Here is a 19,384-nt window from a genome sequence, read left to right on the forward strand (position 1 = left end):
TTTCCCCTCACCTAGATATTACTCATACAGAACATTCTCGTGAGTCTTAGGCCACCACTCAGTGGGAATAAGTGATGGTGTTTTGTCTAGTTTACCAACTTGAAGCCTTTTTTAAAGCAATGTACAACGGGTAGACGAATACAATTGACTAAGAAGAAACATAAGATTGCTTCTGTATTCGAGTACTCTTAAGCGAATTCAGGAGAGCCCATGTCACTTCATACTCCTCATTTTTTGTTATCATTATGCCATGTTTTTAAACCAGCATAAGGATGCAGACAAGCTTATCCAGATCCATGCGGGCTTATTGCGGGCACATTGATGTTATTCTTATTACCTCATCTTGGAGAGGACCCAGCGTGACGAGTGTGACAGAGCCACTGCCCGCAAGCATTTCCCAGAAGTCATCGACCGTTTCTGGCAGAGGCAGTTGTGTCACGAGGTTCGCTTTTCGTCTCTTGAAACCCTGCACAAGCGAGACAAGCGCATTGTGTTACTCACCAAATAAATGCCATGCCCACCGAATATCTGTGCTCCAGATAATTGGCGATAATCATTGTTCGGTCAGCACAGCCATAGGCTTGCACAGTGTTCTCCATCTAGAGAAGCCGAGTCTCGCTGTTCCGCCCCCTCCCTCCCTTTCTCCCCAATCCCCCCATCTGGCAGAATCGCAATGGGTTCAAAAGCAAAAATGAGGTGATGACGTGCTGCTCAAAGCGCTCTGCCTTTGGTCCCTGGTTTTCCGGAGGTAAAGGTGGGAAGCATTCAGCTCTTAGAATAAAGCATGATGGTTTCTCGGCCGCTATTGTCATCGGAAACAGGCATGTCCAAACCCTGCAGCTTAAAGATTGACGGGAAAGGTCTGGCTAATTAAAGGTATGTGGCATGTTTGGCTGAAACAGGGGAGAAACAGGGCAAAGTTTTGACAGAACACAAGACGAAGTGACGACAACAGCGCTCGTCGTGAAGAAATGTCAGCAGCACCGAAAGAAAGCAGACGAAACTGAGCCAAGAAAAAAGACAAGAACAGGAATGATGCTGGCATCCTTCCAGCATCATTCCTGTTCCTGTCTCATTTTTCTTGGCTCAGTTTCTTCTGCTTTCTTTTGGTGCTGCTGACATTTCCTCACGAAGAACTATGTACCAACTTGCCCAACGAGCCGCTCTAGTGACAACAGCGCTGTTTATACAACCATGAACCAGCTAGTTCAAGGCGCAACCGTAGCAAGCATACCTGGCCCTCCCTTTAAATGATGAAGGGGGCTGCCATCCTCTCTCCTACCACCGTGTGCGAATGCTTATGAGAATACAACCGACTAGAGGCACTCGTCATTCTCAGTGAAAATTGGGTAGCTGGTATTGACTTCTAATGTTCTCACGGAAGGAAATACATTAGAGAAGCTTCAAAGAAATCACCTGTCCCACAGAGTCTACAACCTTAGTCTTATAACCACGTTTAAATGTAGTCCAAGTAATGTTATATCTAAATTCTGCAGTGTGCTACTAAGAAAGCGAAAAGTACTTTTGAATACGTCTCTCTCACTTGCATTATCTATTTGTTTAATTTGCTTAGTCTTGTGTGTGAGGAAAAAAGGCGCAGCTGAAACAATTTCTACTTATGCATCTCCATAGCAGCTGATATAAACCAGAACAGGTGTACTGTCAAACGTTAACAAGACAGGCATAAAATACGCGAATATGGGATATTTTCATCATTGAAGTATTCCCAATCGCCTAAGAACTATGCTGAATTCACGTTTTTCATTATTGAAATCGAAATTCAAATCGTTTATCTTCCATCCTGTATGGTTACTAAATACAGATGTTGGGATCATAGAGTAAAACTCTCATCAAACAGCTTGACGAGTCTACGATTTTTTTCTTTTGGCAGGGAGACATCACATATATGTACACACACACACACACACACACACACACACACACACACACACACACACACACACACACCACACACACACACACACACACACCACACACACACACACACACACACACACACACACACACACACACACACACACACACACACACACACACACACACACACACACACACACACACACACACACACACACACACACACACACACACACACACACACACACACACACACACACACACACACACACACACACACACACACACACACACACACACACACACACACACATATATATATATATATACTTATACATATACAAACCCATATGCATATATAGGAGCATACATAAACTTCAACATGTTTCTACTGACACTTTGGTCTTAGTGTCAACGAAATGAAACAGATACATATTTCAATAGGATACTATGTAGAAACCACATAAACCTTTGTCGGTAAAGTTCTAAGACTGAGTTCATTAAAAAAATGCTTTTAACATTGAAATCATTTGTGCAGCACCCCTTCGAAATAGTCCACCTTGCAGTATATACACAGCTTGCAACGCTTCTTGAGGTCTTGTAAACAGTTGGAAAACGCTTCTTTTGGCAGGGCTGTCAGCTCCTTTTTCGTGGCGTCTTTAATGGCCTCCACGCTCCCCATCCAGCGACCTTTTAGGGCTCTCTTTAGACGAGGAAACAAGAAAAGAAAAAATCGCGTGGGGAGAGGTCAGTCGAGTATGGCGGATGGAGAAGTACAGTAATGCTGTGCTTGGCGAGAAATCTTGTCACGCTGAGAGCAGTGTGCGGCCTTGCATTATCGTGGGGAAGGTTCCGTTGTCCAGATGCCGATAAGTCAGAGCGACGGCGTCGCAGTTCATAGCACATGGGATGGAGCATGAGGATATACAACTCCTGATTCACCATCGGCTCTTGTGGAACGAACTAGTGGTGTATGACACCTGTGGCATCGAAAAAAGCTATCGGCATCGTCTTTGTTTTGGTCTTCTTCGCCGCACCTTTCTCGACGCCAGATGCTTAAGGACCGCCATTCGGCACTCTGCCTCTTTGTTTGAGGATCGTATTGAAAACTTCATGTTTCGTCTTCAGCAATGATGGTGCCGACGAATGCAGCATCTTTTTCTGCCTCGGAGAGCAAATCAGCGCTCACTGATGCCCGCGTGTCCTTCTGGTCCGGTGTGAGGGAGTGCGGCACAGGTCTGGCATTCAACGTCCGTTTCCCCAAGTTCTCAAGCAAAATTTTGTGGCATGTTGTCTTACTAATGTCGAGAGCATCCGATAGCATGCGGACTGTAATGTTGCGGTCTTGCTGTACGATCTCCCTGATCCGAGCCACGTTGTTCTCATTCCGTGAGGTTGCAGTGCGCCCCTGCCTTGCGTCGTTTTCTACCGACGTTCTCCCCGAAACGAACTTCTTGCGCCACTCGAAAACTCGAGCGCGCGATAATGTCTCGTTGCCGTAAACGTCACGAATGAGCTCATACGTCTGTGTGGCTTCTTGCCAAGCTTCACAGAGAATTTTATGTTTACATTCTCTTCGAGGTGGACGTCCATCTCTCTACATTCACTCACAGTAGAATGCGCAAACGACTAGTGACAACGTAATTTCCTACATGTAGGGCCATGTAGCGGATGCCACAGCAATTAACATAAATAGCTCAGTTTAGCCCGAAAAGATGCCGCTACACATACGCATCAAGATTTGTTTTGGGGAGTCGTTTCTAGAGCAGAAAATAAATCAGTCTCGAAACCCTACGGACAAATGTCATCCGTTTTAGTCTTTGGGTTAATTATTTGTAACTTTCGTTGATAGCTTTTAGTTTACATTATTCTTTATTCATGATTATTTTATTTTGCTTTTTTCCGCTTTTTTCAGCGTTTATTGCTCAAAATTAGCTTTCATTGCAGCAGATTTCACAGTAATCAATATATTGCTACAAAAGAAAAATACCTTTCGCCAGATCCTTGACAAAGAAGCATTTTGTTTCACCTCTTTCCATATCGTCACTGCTTCTTCACTTCGTTCTCAAATTCAGTTTTTTTTTGTTACAGAAATGGCGTAAATTGGTAGCTCAAAATTCAGTGGCGATGGAGGACGCTTCCTCTAAAATGATCTTTTTGGCCCAGCCACGGATTGCAATTCAAACACTTATCCACGCATTGAATATGGGAAATCATAAAATGAATTTAAATCAGAAACACTTTCTATTTTTTACGCGAAATAAATTCTGTAGAGCGGCGGTTGGGCTTCAATGAAGAATGCAACGTGCTGTGCACCCAAATGTACACTTTCTCTACATTTCTTAGAGTTGCGCTGTGATGATTATTGCTTGCATGGTAGAATTTTCAATAAATTCGACAGAAAGTTATCCCGTATTGACGAAGGAAGTAAGCAATTAGGGAAGATTAACTTAACCTAAGCAATCTTGTCTGGCCAGAGCGGCGCTTATTTCCAATGTTAGTAATATTATATGGAGTTTAACGTGCCAAAACCCCGATATGCTTATCAGGCATGCCGGAGTGGTGGGCTCCGAAAATTTCGATCACCTGATGTTCTTTAAAGTGCCCTGACATCGCACAGTACAAAGGCCTTTAGCAATTCGCCTCCATCGAAATGCGACCGCCGAGGTCGCGATGGAAGCCGCAACCTCATTTTCGATGTTTCGATGGCAATTAAAATCTTGACTTAGAGAGGTTATAATTTGCACGAATTTTTGAAGCTTGCACTGCGTTACGTAGAATATGGTGTCTGAAAACGGTAAATGTGAAAATGGGCTGTGCAAAAAGTGTTAATGAGTTAATTCATAAATGGCAGTATAAGGTTTTCGTATCATACATATACCAAATAAAATAAAAGTGTCGGTGCTGGACAACGGTTTCATAAAAGTCGAAAAATAAATAGTCCAATCCAACATCCAACGGTCTAGAATCGCTGCTCAAAAGGTCGTGTATGTTTAAATTAGCTAAAAGCTTACATCCACATATATGGCATTGATATAGTCTGTCTTTGATCCATCAGCTGTGACGCTCAAGAACGGCCTCCTGCTGTCACCTGCGAATAGAAAAGATACAGCAGGCGTCAGCGGCACATACTTCACATTTCATGACGCGTATAACCGCGCTCTACTTAAGCTTACATGCTAAAATCTTTGACGATCGATTCTTGGGAGCATTTTTCCCGTCCCGTGCACTGTTGTACTCCTCCGGCGCAGGAAGTGGGCATATCCGGGCGAGTTCCTTAAGAAGAAATAACAAGAGACCATTATATATATTTTTTTGAAATACCTCACAGGCATCAGGAGGGCATCAGAGTCACTACTGGGCGTTAGAAGAGAAAAAAAAAAAGAACTATACACGGTGCTTGAAATTTGAATATTATGTCTAAACCATAATGAATAATTAATAAAACAAACATAATACATAAAACGTCATGCATAATACATAATCTACACATATCTCTGTGTGTTAAATGACGACCTCTATGAAATGTGCAATCAGTTAGTGACGGAATGTATCAGGGTTAGCCTAACAAGTGAGTTTATCTGCCAGTTTATTGCGGAACCTAACCGCCTGTGGAAATTCTGATTATCTGAAGGTTGAAGCGTGACCATATATTCGTGCAAAACTCAAATGATTGTGCAATCTTCTGGACATGCGGCATGGGACATCGAAGTGCGTTGTGGACGCGTTGTTGCTATTTTAAGAGTCTTTAGGAGGTGGATTATTCCATGCAATAAATAACTGAAGAGATGTCTTCGTCATAAAAGGCACACTGATTTGACGTTATAGGTGCGAGTTACTTTTTAAAGCCCTACAACACTTCGAAACTTCCCCGGTCTTGAACGCTAGCCGCTCTGAGCGCGTTGTTGCGGTTTCTTCCCGTGTACTTAGATTTAGATGCACGTTAGAAAAACCCAGGTGAAAGCGTCTTTGCGAAAGCGGGAAACCGTGGCAATGCAGAAGATAAAGAAGACCATCCCCTGGCGCAACAGGCGTATTGGGCAGCATCCGCAGCGCGGCGCCGGCTGCTCGGAAAGTAAAAAAAAAGCGGCAATCTCGGGCAAAGAAGTAAGGCGTAAATGGCGTGCTATTGCAGACGCTGAGCCAAGGCTTAGTGAATTGTGTGGTCGGCCGAAGAAGTATGCAGCTCCAGAGGGGGCTCGACAAGCAGTGAAATGAGGCACGATGAGCCAAGGGGCTCGTCGGAGTGTGACGTGCCATTTCGGGCTTTGACGTATCGGCACTCAGGCTTTATTCTTTGAGTCAGCGTAGTGTAAGTGACCCTCGGAATTTTGTTTACGGGAAGGCATACGCTTGGGTTAGTTAAAACCGCTAGAGTTGGTATTTTGTGCAAGTTTAACACGAGAATAACCGCTGCAGAACACTATAACGTACCCTACATGTAATTTCCGATTCATAAGTGCTAAACGAGGTATTGAGAAGCGCGCAACTGGCTACATTTGGGCCAGATTTAGCAAGCATGCATTTTTGCATCGCTACTTTGCGTGAGGGAATACGGCGCTGCGCATTCCGCTGCAGTGCAAGCCTGCAGCCATTCATTAAAGTGTTGGAAGTGTATTGCTTCATGCTACACTGGTTAACTTTTCCTCTGCACCAGACAAGGGTCCACACAGCCGCGCACACACATAGTGACATTCCCAATTATATACATTCACACTCCTGGAGGCTGTATTACGAATATGCATTGACAGTACGGAGTGAATGAAACGTTCATAGCAGTATTACCTCGTACTCAAGCTCTATGGCACTCTTTCCTGTTGCGGCGCTCTTGGCCTTGAGCTTCTGGTACAGAGCCACGAACTCTTTCACGGACAGCTTGTGATTTTTCGAGCACAGTATCTCCACCAGAGCCATGTACGCGAAAATGTACTGCTCCTACAAAGAGAGGTAGATGCACAGGGTGAACGGTTTCATTTGTCTCAAGTGCTTCTCGCTTTTGCTTCTCTTCAAACGCAGTATGCTGCATCATAATTCATCCAGAACTCAATGTAAGCGAGCAATCAACATCAATTCCATCATCGGTTGTAGTCGAGTGTCTGCTCGTGGTAACAATGGGTGGCGCTAAGGACATCCTAGGTCATGACAAAAAAAGTACAAGAATGTCTACGGAAGCAGGTGGTTCAGAATTCAGGGCTCAAGCGTCAAGAAAAAAATGGGCGCCATGACAGAGCGCAAGAGCGTTGTTTCTTTTGGAATAAAGATATGTCTTGAAATGTACGCTCTTCATAATTCATTTCAATGATGATGATAATGATGATGATTATGAAAACATTTTTTAATAAAGTGCAAAGAAAATGGGGAGGGTCCCTATTCCGGGACTCCTATGGCAATATCAATGAGAAACGCACTTGATAAATATATTTTTACAGTGCAAAGAGCTGAGACTGATCTGAGCTACAGTTTCGGAGAATAATATGGCATTTTGAGTTTTGAACTCGCAAAAGTTGTTGACCTTCATAATATGTAAAAATTACTATTCAGAATTTTTCGTTTGAATTTGAGTTTCCACAGGCAATGATTATACAGGCGATTGCACGGGCAACAATACAAGTGGAATAGGACAGCGTTTTTCTTTTCGTTTGTGAATTTTTCATAATGAACAAAGGTTTTTTTTCTTTTTGCTCGTTGTATCAGAAAGCCCTGCTTGAGGCTAAAGGTGGTATCGGTAAGTTATCCCCATTGCCAAGCTATAGAGAACAGTCATTGTCTATGTGAAAAAAGATCGTAGACAGCGACATAACGCAATACACCAAACATTCCTAGCTCTGTGTGCGCAGCCACTTGAGTATGCTATTAATTGCGGAGTACTTTAGGGGCCCGGGCTGTGTTATGCTATCGTATGTTGTCATTGCTTGGCGTAACGCAGGCAAAACCACGTATAGCATAGCCATCTGTAGCATATTGAGCGCGCGCTCGCGCCAAGGAGAAGTCTTCTTCCTCTTGTTCTTCGAGTGCCTTATTGCTGTTTGCCCTATTGAAATATTCTACATAAAATTCTAGCTATTCCACTTAGTTTTCCGTCTAATTCTTTAGGAAGTCTATGGAATGAAATATGGAATTCACCTATTTTCTTAGGGAATCATACAGCAAACATATGGAGTTATTACGGTGTGAACTGGAACGTTTCCGTTGGGTATCTGCTTAGTACTAGGGCATGTGACTGGGTGGCACTGACTATGCACACCGACTGTGTGACTGGTTGGCACTGCAAAAAGCAATGCCTGACTGCGGAATTTTGTGCGTCGTGGAAATTCTGCTTCACGTGTTTACACGTTATGAAGCATGGCATAAAGTACGCGTGGACAAAAAAAAAAAAGGTGAAGAATGCCTTCTTACCAGGGACTCGACTAGGTTGACCCTACTCTGACGCATCGCGTGCAAATGGGCGACGAGGTTCACTTCGCCCTCTGCTTCCGCTTGCGAGAGCATGCTGTCCACCAAGATCAGCGTCCCCGTGCGGCCGATGCCCCCGCTGAAGAGGAAAAAAGATAAAAAACAAAATGGGCGAACCTGACCCACGATCATAGAACAAAAAGGTGTTCGGGAGGCGTTGTGACCAAAATAAGATGCCTGATAAGTTGCCTCATAAGGGTTGTAATGTGGGCTTGGGGAATCATTTGAACAGCTTTGACGTAGAGCGAAGCGCCGCATGGGCACGAGAAGGGTGCGCTGTATGGTGTCCCTATGTGCCTTCTCCTGTCCGTATCGCGCTACATCAAAGCTGGTCAAAAGTTATCTCATAGTGTTCCTTTCAACGCAGCCAAAGTTGTGCTGTTCGGCATGAATGGTCAACGCACCTGGGTAAGAGGGACTCCAAGTTTACACGCTGACGAACATAATTATGTCAACTAGCATTGATTTTTTTCGCCTAATTGCGTTAAGTATGCCGTAAACTACCGCCCCCATAGGTGGGGAGGGACACTAAAAAAACATGCTGCATTGCACCTTCTTAGAGAAGGCGAACCTGCATGTCAATGCAGGTTTTGGATGTAGCGCCGCGTATGAATTGGTAAGAAAGAAGATGCATGCCAAATAGCAACAATGCTGCTGGATAAAGTTACATATTATGTGCAAAATGAAAATGACGATAGTATTGCGGAGGTTAGCATGTTAGCTGAAACAAACTGTATCTGCTGTAATCCGCCAGCTATGCATTCACTAGAAGCGCAATAGTCCTTCCGTAATCCTCCTCTGGTATGGCGTTGTGGCAGATGTCCTCAGCTTAACCTCAATAATTCAACTATTTGAAAAGACAAATTGTTGTGTTATGTACGTTTCCTTTGAAATTGATGTTTCTCAAATGAAGTAGATTTGTGCGCCAACGAACGAGGCACAAGAAGACAAGACGACTACACGAGCGCTCCAGAATGAACTAACGTGCCCAACAAAGCATTTTATTATGTTTCTGAATTTGCACAACCGAATGCTTGATAATGCCGACAACTTCGTCGTAAAACACTATAGAAGAACACACTTGAAAAATATTGAGTGACTAGTTTCACTTTCATGAGCATGTTCGAAGAACCACTGGCTTGAAAATAGTTGGCAATGTTACAAGACCCGTTAGCTGTTCGACTTCGAAGGTGTATGATGTCCTCAGAACAGCATGTATATTGTGCCGCATATATGCATTGTAATAGCAATGCGAGGATTATTGATTTGCGAAGGAATCATAACCAACCACCATCACCTGCTCTGGGACTGTCAGGTGTTTGTGAAACCGTTCAAGTCTGCCCTGGAGGATATCGCCGTCAACCTCAGCGAGTAATAGACTATTTGTTAAGCATCAAATGCAGATGACCACAAAATGCGGTACCCGATCATAGTTTAGTAAAGGCATTGTATAAAGACCCAACATAAGCCTCAGTCTCGCAACGCTTAACCAATATTCGCTCCTCCTAATCACAAAAAGCACACAAGTGTGTTCACTGCGCTGTGGGCGGACGAGCGAACACCATCCTCATGCTGGCCGTATGTTAGAACTAATCGTGTGAATTGGCGCTGTCGCGGCGTGACGCTTAGTCTGACAAATTGTAATTTTTAGCGTGAAACGGACACTACAACGCTCAGTCACGCTAATTAAAAGTCAAATTAACCCAACCGTGCCTCTAGGTTATGGAGCGAAAAATACTTTTCCCCTTTGCGTTGTTCTCGACTACATTGCTTCAAGGAGGTATTGTTAGGTCAACTACTCGTAATTTTGGAAGGATGTTAATTAGGGCCCTGCGGATAGCGGGTTATGATATGGGTTCTCACTATCACACTTGCTCATACCTGCAATGAACAATGATAGGGTGGTCATCATGCGGCTGGAAATCCCAAATGCGCCTGAGGAATGGCAGCAGAGCGTCTGGGTAGAGAGGGACGCCGTGGTCTGGCCACGTGGTGAAGTGAAACTGAACCACCGTCCGTGCCTTGTTTTCCTGGTGAAGTAAAATGGATAGCATTAGGTACAGTTGTCTTGTAACTAAGACCTTCCTAGAGTATCGGATCTATATGAAAGCTGCAGCTTTGTAACTAAAAGAAATAGTTGTGTTTGATAGTGCGCATTCATTTTCCGAAGATAAACAGCGCACAAAAAAAAAACGTACACAAGAAAGAGAGGGGTGTTGTGACCGCAGCGCTGCGTGTCTTCTCTCTCTTTCTTGTCTACGTTGCTTTGTGCTCTATTTTCTTCAGAAATCGAAGTTGAGCTTTCTTTAGTGTTTACTTATCTGATCTAAAACACGGCTTTCGTGTGAATTCTCTGAAAACAATATTACAGCATTGACTATGAACTCACGTTTGCATGCTCGCGTTCGTGCTGGAAACAGGTTTCCAGGATTCTTATTTCTTTATGAATTTCTCACGTAAAAATCACGCGGAGAATACATATGCCATGATGATAGTGTCACGCTGTTGTGACGGTGACGAAAGCAGTCGCAGCCGGTAAAGATCAAGCTCTTTATTTGGCCGAACTTGTGCCCAGAAAAAGAATGACCCTCAAAGTGCAACAGTGTCGGCACGCACAGTCGTCGGACGTCGAATAATTTGATCATCGGTAGAACGGGCCGTATTTTAAACATCATTTATCATCATTTATCATCATTATCATCATCATTTATCGAACCTTGCAGCGTGGTTGCTGGTGCTCGTGTAAGCTCTGGAATTAACTTGACTATTCGCGTGCTGCGCGTAATCTTGACAGAATGATTTCAAACACAAGCGAAGCTTCCCATGCATTGCGGTGCAGTCTGCGCCGATCGTTCTAATAGTTTTTCTGCACGAATAGATCAAAATAAAGCCATAAACGCACGTGGCAATAGTGTCGCCCTTCGAACTTTGTTTCGAAGTAAAATATAAAGCGATCTATATATTCAAGAGCAGTAGCATTTCGAAACAATATGTTTACATGCAGATGCTTCACAATACGACGCCAGAATCAGCTGGTTATTTAATCTTTCATTCAACTCGCCTCAAATTATTGGTACCACTTTCTCAGTAATCAAAATTCTTTAATCCTAGATTACCGTTTTCTGGAACACGCTCTCCTTGCATGATTTTATATATAATTGATTATACGGCATGCAGTTACACTTTCTTATCAGTGGCGTCATTCTCGTTTTCGTGCTTTTCACAAATATATAGCTGTTTAAACAGCATAATTTTGCTTTGATAATGCGATGTGTTTTATTTATTGTTTATTGTGTCTTTCAAGAGATTTCCAGCTGTGGTACATTTCCACATTCTTATTGCAGTCAGTAAGCCAATGCTCTCTACAATGTTCTTGCAGTTGAAAGCCATCTTTGAAAATGAGCAAGAAATCAATGGATAAATATTCGACGGCATAGGCGCCGAACGTTCAGAAATGCTCGACCTCTATGCATTCTGGCTAATGACATGTATTCTCTGAGATCGTACGTGCGCTACGCACCGGATATTGTGTGGGAGGTTAATAAATGTGCTCTTACTTGCTGAACTATGCGTGATCAAGCAATGGTACTGAAATTGAAGCGCACGTGACATGTTGCACATTAACACTGTGTAAAACATTGTAAACGAACTTCGAAATGTCACAAATAATATGAAACCCGAACACATGATTCGTTCATACAGGCTGCTTTGATTACACTCGCTTGTAATTAACAGACAAATATAGCTGACACAAAATTACACTTATGATAGAAGGCAGCGAATATGTAACTGTTAAAATATAGCAGCGTTCGCAGCAAAAAAAAGAACAAAGAAAGCGAGACACTTGTTTTAATGCGCGTTATTAGTTTTGATATGCTGTATCAGCCTCGACGCATCTTTCAATTCTTGGGTTTAAGTCTTATAAGGATTTAATACTCATCAGAAAAAAAGAACACTCACCAATGAAATTTCAAATTCACGCACTACAAAGTCGACCTGAGTGTCTGTCTTCATCAGTGTCACCACAAATTTGCCGTACTTCTGCGAAGTCTCTGGCCAGTACTGTTCGCACTTTGTCTGCAACGAGGGATGCGGCAAAAGATTGAGAACTTCAGTTACGATCAACTACTATTTTCTGTTGAATTTATCACCAATAATACACAGTTCACAAAATAGTGAAGGCCGTCATGTTATGCGGAATGGTTGTTAACGAATAAATTCTAGCGTTCTACACATGTTGGTGCTTGTGCTGATTTGCAGTTCTTTTCCAGGATATTTGACAGACGAAACACATTTCAGAGAACCGAGGCTTCCACAACACAAGTTCTACCAGCGTAGGTAAATGAGGGAGTTATTCAACACTGGCAGGTGCGCTTATCTTTCCTTGCAAAAAAATAAGGTTGCGTAGTTTGTAAAACCGTAAGATTCACGGGAAGCGAAGCATGGAAGGCCTTTGGCTACAGATGATCTAAAGCGGTTACACGTGGCGCATGACGCGGCATTTCATCAAGTCTTCTGAAATAACATGATGAATTTTGACAGCATTGCATTTATCATTATGAGAAACGTGATCGTATTTTTATTCTAGTCTCTTCAGTCACGTTTAGCTTAGAATGAATATAAAAGATGTAATTGAACTTGACACATTGTCGTGGGTAGTTTTCATTCTTCTTTGCCACCTAACAAGCAACATGACTCGTCTTTAAAAAGAAATTCAAACTTTAACAGAGCTTCTAAAATTGTTCAGATACGCGCTTACCTTTTCTTGCTCTTTGAGGTTGGTCAGCATTATGATTTTGCAAGATCCTTCTTGCCAGACCATCCGCCAGAAATCTGTGAGCGACGTCTGCTTTGGACCTACACGTTAGTGTAATAAATAACAAAGGTAAGTGATCGCTGGGTTGGAAGGCAAGAGCATTTAGAAAGCCGAAAAGTGGGAATGCGTTCCGAAATAATTTCAGTTCTTGGGAAATGATGCTGTCCTGCTGTGTGGTACAAATAACTTTCTTGACCCCCTACAGCATCTTGAAATTTGGCCGGCATAAATTAAATTGAATTTTTCTACCTTAGGTGCAGGAGAAAAAATGCCGTAGCGAATGAGGTACCAGGGATATTATAAGCAAAACGCTACCCAATATACAGATACTCGACGTCACGGCACAATAAAAGGAAATGAGAAACGCTTTTGCGGTAGCTCCGCAAGATAACGTATAATGCGCTTTCGCGCATTACTATAGGTCTAGCGTACGACGGTCACATTCGAACAAGGTCATTCGAACCTCATTCCAAGGGGCAAGAATCTAGAGGGGTTGTCAGGAGCCTGACGACGGAGAGAAATTTTGTGCAATGCTGCCCTCCGCAATCCGTCCGCCGGCGCGCTATCACGAATACTAAATGCTGCCGAATAACAGGTGCAGATGAAAAAAATAACATCAGGAAAGGAGATACCTTGCGTTGCAATGTACTTTCGTGGGCACCTGTAACCCTGTGGAGAAAAACACAATAATAATGCAAAGCATTAGCGCTTTTTTTTAATTCACCTATTTATGCGATGACAATCGGAATCAGTACAATTTGATGGAGTACAATCTGACTGGAGTAAGAAAATGAGTAAATAATAACTCACAGCACTGCAACATTCCTTGCTGCACAATTAATAAACAAGCGATGCAGTTGGAACACTTTTCTACTGCGACGGCGTGTACTTCGCATACCCACAACTTTTCAGTCAAGTGAGAACGATGCGTTCTTAGAATCTCAAAAGCGATGGTGTAGAGCAATTTTCATTTTCTTCCATAGGATTCTTTATACAGAACTGCTAAACTTTATTAATACTGTAATAAAACAGTAGGAAAACTTATGTCTTGTGCCTACTTCTGAGCGTGCAGATATTATAAAGAACACTTGTTCTTTCTTCGGCGATACTGGGGAAGGTATGTGCGCTTGTACTAATAGAGCATTTTTTCTGCTACTGATGGGTATTAAAAGCGATGTAAGAGCTCTTACCGATACATAACTTGCATTTATATAATCCGTGGTCTCGAAGTCTGGCAATGGAACAAGCTTCACTCTGGAGTGGTCATCTACAAAATATTTAAAAATGAAATGCCGTATATAACCGCGTTGTTTATGTTGAACAGGTTTTAGAATAAAGAAACACTTGAAGAAAAAGAAAACAGCGATTGTAACAGCACGTGAAACCATGATTCTACTTCTATTTCGAGCGTTATTGGACACCGAAACAATACAGAACGTTGTTTTCTGTCTTGTTGGCTGACCTATTACCCAGAGGGACGCTGTAGAAGGCGTCCACTGTTTCATTTAGGTTCTCGTTCAGGTGAAAAGTCAAACAAAACCAACTTACATCGTGCATATGAAGAACAATAGGTATATGAGGGGCGTAGTCAGAAATATTTTTCAGCTGCCGGTGTGTGGGCGGGGGAGGGGGGTTCAACCGCCTTTTCTGTATGCTCATGCGCACGTTTGCGGTGCCCTTGTGCGTATACGCATGCAAAATTAAAAAAAAAAACACTTGGGGAGGAGTCCAACACAATGAGTTGGCGGGCTAGTTGATGCGAATTTATAGTGCGTGTGGGAAAGCTATTTAACCACCTCCCCTCCCCCGTTCCCTCCTAGGTGGCGACTATGAGGCATAAGGTGCAAAATGGTGGCGATGATAGATTTCGCTAACGGCCGTTTAAGCGGTATCACCTTCTTCATCGTTATAAGCGGACGTGCAACAGACTTAGGTGACAGTAACGTTGTGGTGGGAAAAGTTTTAGCATTTGTTAGCAGTGCCTGGACGCGCAAGTGAGTGCATTTTTAAGGGTGCTTAGTACAGTTTCGCCCAAAAACTCGCCTGGCATAAGCGCTACTTATGTACATCAGTCGTGTCTTACACGGCAGAATGTTCCCGTAGCGATTCTTCGGCTTATTTTCAGCCTTTTTCGCTACGTCCCATGGATGAAGTTGTCCCTTCGGTGTAGTCTGTAATGAGAAATGTAGGCAATGGTTAGATCATGTAGTTCCCGATTAAAGAAAAAGAAACGTTGGTAGAGTATAGAAGAACAGCGCGGCAAGATTAGAGCGGAAAGTCACATGGCAAGGCGAAATATCTGATACAAGCTCTAAACTACGTAATAGGTCAAACACTGCCATCTTTATTTGTATATATGAGGGACAGAAAGACAAGCGGGAAGACAGAGTAGTTAGCCAGTTCTTGGACTGACTGGCTACCCTGCGCTGTCGTAAGGGGGAATGAAATATACTAGAAAAGGACAGTAACGCGCTGTAAACATTTCCTTACTTTACCTCAGCTAAAATTTCGTACAAACCTCTTCCGACGTCTCAATTTTTATTTTCACAGAATGTTCGAGTTAGACTCTAAGGACTTGAGCGTGAAAGACCACTTCTGTAGTACGACAGATGAATTTTTTTTGTGGCTTGAGCGCAAGTAGTACTAATCCCAATCGTTAATAGCCAGTAGGATGCTTTCTTAAATGCTCTAGATGCCCACTGTTATTATTGCGATAGCAATTATATCGACAGTCTCGGCTGATTTTTGCCGTCGCTGTCACCGCCGTCATGCACCTTATATATATATATATATATATATATATATATATATATATATATATATATATATATATATATATATATATATATATATGCCACAAAGAAAAATCAGAAAAACTTGCCGACGTGCGGAATCGAACGGGCGACCTCTCGCTGTGAATCGCGCGGCGTTAGACGGTTACGCCACCAACAGTACCATCTTTCAGTCAGCTAACGGCGAGCTATTTTTATGCACCCTTTACTTCAGCATGGCTTCTTAGTCACCACATAGATGTCGTGATGGGCGTGCTTGGCGCGCTTTAAAGATCGTCGCTCCGCTCCTGCGAACGCCGTTGCTCTTCGCCCTACAAGGCGCGGTCGCCTTTGTGCGCTTATCTCGAGGAAGGAAGGGGACGGCCGGGGGGGGGGGGGGGGTGGAGCAGGGGTTTGTGCTTTCCCTATGTCTTGTGCTTTCCCCGCGATGTCCGCGCTGAAGTCACAGAGCGTGCGAGGGTCACTTCGCTCGCTGCAGCGGCCGCGTTTGCGAAAGGAGCGCACTGTTCAAACAGAAATAAGTAACAACTGTGACAGTTAGTTCGCGCTCGTCCTGTGTGTACCTGTTCGTTCGTTTCGTGCGTCCTGCTTTATGTTTGAGCAGTGCGCACGTTAAACCCCAGATATTATTATTATTATAAGTGTCAAGCTGTGACGCATGATAGTTCGCGCTCGTCCTGTGTGCGCTCTTTTCGTGCGTCCTTTGGGCTCGAGCGACGCGCTGGCAATTTCGAGCTGCTTTCGGTTCTTCGCGTTACATCCACTTTATTGCTATCGCATTCATTGCTTCGCGGTTGCGGCGAAACTGTGACGTTTTTTTTAAAAAAAGTTTCCTTCTGATTTCACATTCAAATTTGTTCTTCGTATTTAATCCTCCACTCCATGTAGATATGAAACGTCACATCATTTTTAGTTGATATGCTACGTATGCTATATTTAATTATTAGGCGAAAGCCTTATATGTCTCATGCGAACGTGACTTGAAATGAAAAGCCGGCGCGAGGCAAATGAAGAATAATGACAATGAAGTGACCGCGCGAGCTGCACTCTTCAAAACATTGGCTCCAGCGACACCCGCTGTTCAAGAATTTTTCATCTCTTCAGGCTCCAATTTTTTCTGAACTTATGACTCATTTGTATAACCACGAACTTGAAAATCAGAAGGCTGGAAATTTAAAGAAACGGCCGTACCATGTACTCTTCCTTAAGCACACCGTTTGCTTGACCTTGTATAACGTGTTCCTGAAGCCGCTTCACAGGAACTGGCTTAGACGGGAGCCCTCCGTTCGCCACGACTGTCATATTCACCGAATCGCTGCTCTCCATGTTCAAGGTCATGCGCGATTCAGACATGCTGTTTTCATCCACTGTAAGAGAGAGAGAATATGTCAGTGCTGAGCGCATAAGTACCGTATCAGAAAGCTATAGATAAATATCATGGAGCGAATGTATGCAACATTGAAATAAAACTTCTCTTCAACTGTGACATGAGTGTGCAAATGTGGCATAATTATTTAAACTGGTCCTGAACATCTTTTTCAAGGAATTATGAAATTATTTCAGTATCTGAGTTTATTTCCTGACGAATCGATTGCCATAAAAATTTTTCGAATCCGTCAGGAAAGAGAGCGGAGTTACTGGAATTTTTTCGCACAGCTTAAGAGCTTTCTCTATTCTCTCGTCCCGACGAGCGCACTGGGAGTTACACAGGGAAGGGGGGGGGGGAATAAAAAAAATAGAAGCTACATAAGGCTTGCGTCATGGCCTTGAAACATGGTTACTTACTCCCTCTGGAATTCCCGAGCGTGCTAGTGTGGCTACTGTGCAATGTTAGAAGACTGCGGAGCGCGGCGCCGGCACTTGGTGGCACCCCGTGTCAAGAAGCGCATTTGATCCTAACACTGCTCCTGATGTACGTCGGCTATTGGGCAATAGCACGCTATCCGTTGTTCGACGTCAAACAGCAGGCGCCGGCAGCTCCGAGGAGGGTGAGCACAGACCTCTCTATGGAAACGAGGCGCCTGCGAGAATAACAGCTTCGGACTCCGCTTCTAAACTCTCCTTGCCGCGCACGACTGCAAGGTTTGGCTGAGCTGGTCGTCATAGCATCGTCTGCTTTCCGCAGGATGTGTTTTCTCACCAAGCCTGAAGGGGGGGGGGGGGGGGGGGCTCATGTTCCTTTTAAACATTTTCACAAGGTTTGGCGTCATCTGCAAACCGCACCACGCGCGTGTTAATTCCCTCACATACAACGACCACGTCCCTTGGTGCCTGACAGTGTACGTCAGTGCTATTAGACATAAAAAGACGGCTTCTGGGAACGAAAAAAAAAAATCGCTGTCTATATTTCCACATATGAGTTAAGCTATAGCGCAATTTCATATTTTCACGGTTACCACAGGTGAGCGTGTGCACATTGTTGAATGCGTTTTGCTCGTCTGTTGTTTCCATTGCACAAAATATTTAGTTTGTACGATGTAAGTGACTAAGACACAATCAAAGCTTAAACAAGAGAGCAACAAAGGAAAGTAAGACGCCTGTCTGTATGAACAGCCTCCACTAGCCTCGCCTTTTTGTCAAATGGAATACCAAGCATATTACGATAATACACTTTTTTGTCATTGTGGCCTACACTGTCTGAGTTTCGCCATTATGACGTTTTTTGTTGAGTTCACGTTTACGAAATTCACACTGCGCTTTCAGGTGCAATCCTAAGCGGCTTGAAGTCAAACTAAAGTAGCAAGTGGCAGTTCTTTTGCTTATGTAGCGAGATCTATTCTTTTTCCTTTTTTAATATTACTGCAGATCAAGTCAACGTGATATGCCAGCGTGTTGTCGTATTGTACGTTATGACTAAGTGTTTCAGGCTATTCTGTACTCGTCTGTGCATGTTTATTTCTAAAGATCACCTGTGCCATCGCGGGTTTCACAATGCTACATTCATTATGGCTTTAAACCCGCTGTGCAAAGGATTTATTTCAAATATTTGTGAACCATTGCCATGCGATGTGTTGGTCATTAAGGCAGAGAGATAATTGCCACATTTGTTCGAAATTGCAGGCATCCGCCGAGGATTATATTTTATGAGTGAAATTTCATGTCGGTCAATCTTAATTCTCGTCACTTCCCACCTTCTTTATTCTTTTATTTCCCTGCCTGAGCCTTGTTATCCCTTATCAGGGTACACTTTTCGTAAGAGCCAACTATAGCCAGGAAGGCTGGCCCCTCGACGTAGCTACCTGATCATAGCTAGCACTCAGAGTGCACATTAGTAGTCGTAATCGCAGAAATAATGTACACTTTCCCAATAGGCCGGGGATTGGGTTTCAACACCCGTCGTTTAATGAAAGACGTAAGCCAGTAATGTCATTCCAATCATGGAGCCTTTTCTGAACCATTCTCTTCGTTTATGTCGATGACCATCCTTAAATGTATTTTCCACTTA

General features: G+C 43.4%; 1 protein-coding gene across 1 annotated transcript in view; it reads right to left on the reverse strand.

The window, feature by feature from the left end:
• LOC119405297 (receptor-type tyrosine-protein phosphatase kappa) overlaps positions 1–19,384 on the reverse strand; it is a 227,174-nt gene that overhangs the window by 95,894 nt on the left and 111,896 nt on the right. Inside the window, exons 27-38 of the mRNA XM_049419250.1 lie at positions 17,131–17,306; positions 15,231–15,318; positions 14,338–14,414; positions 13,780–13,816; positions 13,091–13,188; positions 12,292–12,408; positions 10,213–10,361; positions 8,275–8,410; positions 6,664–6,813; positions 5,055–5,154; positions 4,893–4,969; positions 338–466 (exon numbers count right to left, since the gene is read on the reverse strand). Of these exons, the coding sequence (XP_049275207.1) occupies positions 338–466; positions 4,893–4,969; positions 5,055–5,154; positions 6,664–6,813; positions 8,275–8,410; positions 10,213–10,361; positions 12,292–12,408; positions 13,091–13,188; positions 13,780–13,816; positions 14,338–14,414; positions 15,231–15,318; positions 17,131–17,306 (1,334 nt within the window). The remainder of the gene's footprint in view (positions 1–337; positions 467–4,892; positions 4,970–5,054; positions 5,155–6,663; positions 6,814–8,274; positions 8,411–10,212; positions 10,362–12,291; positions 12,409–13,090; positions 13,189–13,779; positions 13,817–14,337; positions 14,415–15,230; positions 15,319–17,130; positions 17,307–19,384) is intronic.

The sequence above is a fragment of the Rhipicephalus sanguineus genome, chromosome 9 (assembly GCF_013339695.2).
Source record: "Rhipicephalus sanguineus isolate Rsan-2018 chromosome 9, BIME_Rsan_1.4, whole genome shotgun sequence".
NCBI classification, from domain to species: Eukaryota; Metazoa; Arthropoda; class Arachnida; order Ixodida; family Ixodidae; genus Rhipicephalus; species Rhipicephalus sanguineus.